General features: G+C 36.5%; 1 protein-coding gene across 1 annotated transcript in view; it reads left to right on the forward strand.

Annotated features, from left to right (window-relative positions):
* The first annotated feature begins 6,831 nt into the window (after positions 1-6,831).
* Positions 6,832-7,708, forward strand: part of ar (androgen receptor) — a 78,619-nt gene continuing 77,742 nt past the window's right edge. The window contains exon 1 of the mRNA XM_016575037.1: positions 6,832-7,701. Coding sequence (XP_016430523.1) covers positions 7,376-7,701 — 326 coding nt within the window. The 5' untranslated portion in view covers positions 6,832-7,375. The remainder of the gene's footprint in view (positions 7,702-7,708) is intronic.

Consider the following 7,708-nt stretch of genomic DNA (forward strand, 5'->3'; position numbering starts at 1 on the left):
TTCAAATCATGTCGGATAGAACGCACATGAACGCCACCACAAATGGTGCGTTCCAAACAGGATATATCGCCCTCCGAAGGGCACTTCGGAAGTTCGGAGTGAAAACAATCATGGCCGCCATATTGAAGGGTTGTTTCAAACCGAAGTGCTCAAAACTGGCCACTTCAAAGGGCCCTTCGGAATGAAGGATTTCGAAGGGTACAACTGATGGACACTTTGGGCTCCCATGATCCTTTGCGCAGATTCTTTGCACGATGACGGCGCCTCTGTGTGAGCACGTGAGGATGACGCAGAAGGGCACTTCAAGAAACAGTTGTTTGGCCCCCTAGGGATTAGGGCATAGGGATGAGCCCTTCCGAATGGAACGCAGGGACAGTCGTTATTACGAGAGGGAAACTCGAAATTCTTTTAAGCCCCGAGTTTCCGAGTTGGGGGCGTGTCAGTGAGAAAACATGTCGAGATATGCAGCGTTTGTATTGACAGTAAATTTGTTGAAATGAATAACATGATTTTCCTGTACAATACAATTATATGTTACATATACAAAATATGATATTATTGAATAATAGAATATAATGATTCAGTTTAAATCACCTTCATAAATTGACTAAAAACAGAAAAAAGCAAAAACATGACGCACATTCTTTATTCATCATTTTGTAGATGTAGAGTTTTAAAAAAAGTTTAATTTTATGTAGAAAAGTTAAATCGCCATCTTGTTCCAACCAAAGTGATGCACCTGACATCATAATTATGACTTGTCAAAAACATGAACTTCCCAGGAAGACTTGAATACACCATGTGTGTTGGAGCAGGGTTGGAACAAAACTCTGCAGAGCTCCGGCCCTCCAGGACTTGAGTTTGAAACCCTTGCCCTAGGCAATTGCCTGCTCTGCCTATAGATAGCGCCGGCTCTGGTTATGTAACCCAAGCTTCAGCCTGACTGGATGTTTTATTAGGCTAACTGAAAGTTAATAAAACAAGTTTGACTTGTCAAAATGAGACACTTGTGGCTAACATTTTAATAGGATGAGATCAACAGAAAGGAAAAAACACTGATGAGCGTGAAGCTCCACGATAAAAAGTTAACTACAGCTGTGACATGACCTGATTGTGGAAATTTTGCATTCACTCTAGAAATTTAATGATTCAGAACAGCTCGTGCAAGGCGAAAGATGAACAAAAAAGTAGTAAAAAAAGTAGCATTACTGCTTTGTGAGGAAATAGTTTAACTCTTACTCAGAGGAGTTGCTGTACTCCAACTAAGCAACAACAAAAGGCACGACATGAAAGTGTAGGTGGAACTTATGCCATTAACTTCCACTGACCACAGAGCAGCCGGTATATAAACAGTCACTTTCCTCACCTGCTCTGACAGCTCTCAGACACACATGAATCAAAGCCAAAGAGGTTGTAGTGATCAGACTCTGGCACACAGGAGAAATGTCTGCTGACTTCAGAGGGGGATGATGAGTGATATAATATGAGCAAGTGAAACGAAGACCTTCCCTAAGCAGGAGTATAATAATGCTCTCACACACTAGATGCGTGTTATGAAACACCCAGCCTCATTGATCAGTGCAGACCACATCTCACTGACAGATGTTAATCCTCAATTGTTGGCATGGCATTGACACCAGAGAGAATGATAAACTTCTTGCAGCTTGTTAGGAAGTGTTTCCATTTCTTTCTGTCTGTTTCTTTCTCTTTGGGGTAAAATGACTGGACTGGATTGGAATGTGTAAGTGTTTGCTTGTAAATATAAACTTGACATAATGGACAGACAAAGAGGCCTAAAGGTGGTTGTGTATCAAGTGTCTTTTGTTCTTTGCTCCTGTCGCCCTTAAAAAATCTTAAACGTCGCTGGGATGCCATTTTGATTAACTGTTAAAAGAAGCAGAATGCACACACATTCCTAAAAATAAACAATCTTTATTGCCGTATATGGTTCCATGAAGAACCTTTAACAACTATGGAACCTTTCCATTATACAAAAGGTTCTTTATAGTGGAAACATGTTTTTCACACTAAGAACAAAATGGTTCTCTTTAGGAAGTTGAATCACAAAAACAGCTGCTCACAATCATTTCAATTTTTTATGTCAATCACTGCACTGATAAAAACGGTTATGTGCTGAAGTAAATACTATGGAAAAACACATATTCTACATTAAATAATTTAGGTCAGGCAAGAATAAAAAAAAGTAAATTCCATATCAGTACTCAATCAAGCAAGTAGAAATTAAAGTGTGAGCATATAAGTATATTTTACTTGGAATTGTTTATGTTTACAAGGATTTTTTGAGTAGGCCTAAATATCAAAGTTATGATACTGTGTGCATGCATACATACATTAATAATTAATAAGGTTGAATTTTTTTTTTGTATTTACACTGTTTTATGGTTGCTTTTGTTGTTAGGTTTAGTAACAGTTTTGTGACATCTGTGGTTCATTTTCTTCTCAAAATGACCCTTTACACTCAAACACTGATTGTTACCGTCATTGTGCATTGTGTACCAAGTACTGAGGTCTCTGTGTATTATATTGTGTAGACATATTATCTTAGAAAGTGTAACAAGCTGTCTATTGCCTTGTTTACTTAAATGTTTCTAAGTGAACCATATGCTTTAATAGTATGGCTTTTTTCAGTGCTACATTGTTAGAGTAAAGTTTACAAACAATGATTTAGTAAAATGCACTTGAGTATTGCAGTAAACGTCAAGTGATTAAGTAGAAATTACTCAACAAACTTACCAAGTTGATTTTACTTATTCTCTTTTAATTTTACATATTTAATTTTACAAACTTAGTTAAGTAGATTTGACTTAATTATATACTTAAATTTACTTTAAAAATATGTGTGCAAAAACTTGCAAAATAAAAATTAAGTAAATGTAACTTTTTTTTTCAGTGTAGCAGTAAAATTGTTTTAGCAGCCACGCCTTCATTTTCTATTATTTAATTCTGCCCATGTGTTTATAGCTGATCAAATACCACATATGGCTTGAATACTTCACATCTTTGCCCTTATGCTGCTTTAGGACAATCAGAGAGACATAAAAACTCATTTAAATCATTTTGGCAAAACTCTTAATGTTTAGAGCAGAAACTCGATTTAAAGTATTGGATATTTTCTGAATGTCCTGAAAAGATGACTTATTATGTTGAATTATGTATGCTAAGTGTTTTTATGTACAGAAATGTCTGGGTGTGATATAGAAAGAGAGAGTTTGTCTCTCTTAGGTAAATTTTGGACTTGTCCTTGGGGATAAAGAGACACCAGCAACCTCAAAAACGGCTTTATATAGACACTTACTTAAATACATATGCACATTCACTTAAGTGGTTCTTTACGGTCTGTCCGCTAGAGTTTGTAATGCAAAAGTTAATCTGACATATCAATCAAAAAGCCTTTTTTTTCCACTTGTATCACTGAGCACAAAACAGACACAGACTTTAATTTGCGGTTTAATTTAATTTAACATGTGTGGATTAATTCATGTAGGGTATACAATCTTGATTCTGGTGACAAACTAAGGTTCAAATAAATCTACCCATAAATATTCAAAGAAAATATTAAAGGAGTGTTCCAGGAACAGTCAAGCTCAATCATCAGTGTTTGTGGAATAATGTTGATTAACACAAAGCATCATTTAGACCTGTCCCTTGTAAAAAAAAAAAAGATGTTATAGTGAGGCACCACATACAATGGAAATGAATGGGGCCAGTTTTCTTAAAAGCAGAAATGTGAAGCTTAGAGTTTTATAAAGTGCTTAATTCTGTTAAAACTTGTTGTTCTTGTTTTTTTTTTTTATTCTCTTTTAATTTTACATATTTAATTTTACAAACTTAGTTAAGTAGATTTGACTTAATTATATACTTAAATTTACTTTAAAAATATGTGCAAAAACTTGCAAAATAAAAATTAAGTAAATGTAACTTTTTTTTTCAGTGTAGCAGTAAAATTGTTTTAGCAGCCACGCCTTCATTTTCTATTATTTAATTCTGCCCATGTGTTTATAGCTGATCAAATACCACATATGGCTTGAATACTTCACATCTTTGCCCTTATGCTGCTTTAGGACAATCAGAGAGACATAAAAACTCATTTAAATCATTTTGGCAAAACTCTTAATGTTTAGAGCAGAAACTCGATTTAAAGTATTGGATATTTTCTGAATGTCCTGAAAAGATGACTTATTATGTTGAATTATGTATGCTAAGTGTTTTTATGTACAGAAATGTCTGGGTGTGATATAGAAAGAGAGAGTTTGTCTCTCTTAGGTAAATTTTGGACTTGTCCTTGGGGATAAAGAGACACCAGCAACCTCAAAAACGGCTTTATATAGACACTTACTTAAATACATATGTACATTCACTTAAGTGGTTCTTTACGGTCTGTCCGCTAGAGTTTGTAATGCAAAAGTTAATCTGACATATCAATCAAAAAGCCTTTTTTTTCCACTTGTATCACTGAGCACAAAACAGACACAGACTTTAATTTGCGGTTTAATTTAATTTAACATGTGTGGATTAATTCATGTAGGGTATACAATCTTGATTCTGGTGACAAACTAAGGTTCAAATAAATCTACCCATAAATATTCAAAGAAAATATTAAAGGAGTGTTCCAGGAACAGTCAAGCTCAATCATCAGTGTTTGTGGAATAATGTTGATTAACACAAAGCATCATTTAGACCTGTCCCTTGTAAAAAAAAAAAAGATGTTATAGTGAGGCACCACATACAATGGAAATGAATGGGGCCAGTTTTCTTAAAAGCAGAAATGTGAAGCTTAGAGTTTTATAAAGTGCTTAATTCTGTTAAAACTTGTTGTTCTTGTTTTTTTTTTTACGATCATTTTAGAGTTTTTAGGCATTATGTTGTCATGGAATCAAGGTTGTAAAATTGGACACAATTTTACTTAGCATTTTTTATTTATTAAAAAAATCATGCATATTCTTAATTTCGGCATGTTTGAAACAGTAAGTATTAACATTTACGGATTTGCTCTTTCACTTCCATTGTAAGTGCCTCACCGTAACCCAGATTTGTTTTATTTTTTTTAAATAATTTTTGTGATAATCAATATCATGCCACATGTCAATTGAGTTTAACTTGTACTGAACCTGGAATATTCTTTTAACATAATATTAGCAGGTCTCCATAACCTTCAAAACTATGTCAAATAAATGTAAGAATTTTTTTTTTTAAATCAGAGTAAATGGGCTGTACTTTGCCGAAATGTTCTGAGTATAGTTACTAAGCAACAGGTGCTGTGCACACACACACGCACACATTCAAGCGGATGTGATAGAGCAAAAGAAATAGAAAAAAATGAAAAAGCCAGGGATGGGTAGAATCCCAGAATCGCAGTTCCTATAAACAAACAAAATGCGATGATGAGATATAACTAAAACTAGCTCAGTCTCCACTGATAAACAACACAACTGAGCACTTTCCCTTCATTTTAGCAATCTCCGGCCAAACCAAAACAAAACAAAACTGAACAGCCCTCTCAACTCCCGCCCCTCACTCAGCTCCTCCCACAGCTGCTCACCAGTTAATTCTGAATAAAGACACTCATTCTGAATAACCTCAAACTCTTCACTGCAGCATTACTCGTCCAATTCAGACACCGTTTACGACAATACAGCACTGCAAATGCAATATTTTACTGCACTGCTTAAATATGTGGAAGGCTTGCGGGTTATGTAAAGTGCTTCTCTAAACTCTCGCTTCTTAATAGGGCAAAGTTCATGCCAGGAAATCATTCTTCTTGTAACATATATTAAATAAATGAGACTTTGTATGTTACAGTGTTATTCATTTTGATACAACTGACAACAGGGATTAATAATGAATATTCTCACTGAGGACCACTAATATCTTCTGAGCTTTGCTGCAAAGAAAATAATAAAGATCACAGTTAGTTACAGTGATTAAATGGATATTAGGAACTATCCTTTGCACTCACAAAAGATAAGATAAAAAAATAACACTACTACTTGTAGTAGTACTCACAGTAATGGCCTTTTGAACAAACTGGTCCTCATGGCTGGATGTGAATGAGAAGACACCTCAGGACCTGACTGTTCAGTAAGATGTAATTATTGTCTTGATGTTTTCATATCTTCAAGCTTTAATTAATTACTTAGAGTGGTGCCTTGCCTTTATCAAAGCAACAACAGTCCAAAAAAAAAAGAGTGTGATTTCATTGATTTATTTATGCAGAGCTTATTTATCCAACACATTCTGACTCTTTCTCATTTCCTTTTACTGTTGTACTGTCATATTTTCCATACTTCAAATTCTCATCTCAATGCAAATATTCACATTCTCCCTGATGAGGGGGCATTTGAAATGTTTACAAACCTGACCTTACATTAATTTGATCTTAAATTCTATAATTTAATAAAATAGTCCATTAAATTACACATATAAAAAACATGTAATTTCATATTTAATTTAATTGATATTAAATGCCCAGACAGGAACATTTATTCTCCCATTTTTTTAAAATAGCCATTTATTTTGCTCTTCAAATGGCTCAGTCCCGTTGTAGATTTAATGTGTGCTCAATAATAAATGTTATGAGAAACATTTCCACAGGCCCAGAGCTCCTATAAAGTGCGTACCATGCAGACTCTCACTGGGGCTCATTGATTTTATTGTATTTTTCACCTTTTTTTTTAAACCTATGATATACATCAGTGCTATGTTTTACAAAGTGAAAGTGAGTTGTGAACTCCTGCTGGTATTTGCAGCGTGTTCTTATTTACCCGTTTTACTGGCGCCGTTCCTGTGGCTGTATTATTTAGTCCTGACAGTTAAAGTGCTCAAGGACTTTCCTGAGCGAACTCTCCGTAAAATAACTGCTTACCCCGGCAAAACACCGTGACACAGCAAGCTCTCCCTGCATTAGGATACCTTGACTGAGCCCAGGAAAGTACCTGACACGAGAGAAAAGGGCTGTAATTGTACTTAAAATAGGAAAGTGTGGGTTGTTAAGAAGTGCCCAGGGTACTGTAGCAACCGCTGCCATGGCTCGGACTGATCATTGAAAACAGACAGCGCAAATCTTATCGCGTTCTCAAGGTAGACGGAAAACAACTCGAGCGGCGGAGAGAAATCCCCATCCCCGTTCGGGTTCACTTTAATCCGTTCATTTTCGGAAAACTTCTTGTTGACGTTTAAGAGCCGCCTATGCGTCTCCGGCTGAGCTCTCGTTTGATTATTATTTGCTTACACGGTCTCACGCTGCGCAGCTCTTTCATGTCTGTCTGACAACTTTTTCAAGGATTTCGTCGATGAACTTGTTGCGGTGAGTCCCCTTGAAACCCTCACGGCCAGTGTTGTACTCTGTTTCTAGACTATGGAGGTTCCGGTCGGGCTGGGGGAGGCTTGCGAGTCCCCAGACGCCGGTTTTCACGGACCTTACCAAAGCGTTTTTCAAAACGTGCGCGTCGCGAGAGCGAGCAACCACGAGAGTTTGGACTTTTCTAGCTCCAAGAAGTGCGGCTGCCTGCAGGAGACCGCGTCGAGGGAAATGCGTTTAAGCAAGCTGTCCCCCGGCAGAGGAATAATATGCTGCCCCGAGAAAGAGTGCGAGAGTGCGAGTTTAGTGATGCAGGCGGCGGCGAGCCGTATTCATTTTCTCAAGAGTTCCACTGGGAGCAAAAGCGACTCGTCTCTGTCCTCTAGCGGG

Source organism: Sinocyclocheilus rhinocerous, unplaced genomic scaffold (assembly GCF_001515625.1).
Source record: "Sinocyclocheilus rhinocerous isolate Xijiao unplaced genomic scaffold, SAMN03320098_v1.1 scaffold984, whole genome shotgun sequence".
Taxonomy (NCBI): Eukaryota; Metazoa; Chordata; class Actinopteri; order Cypriniformes; family Cyprinidae; genus Sinocyclocheilus; species Sinocyclocheilus rhinocerous.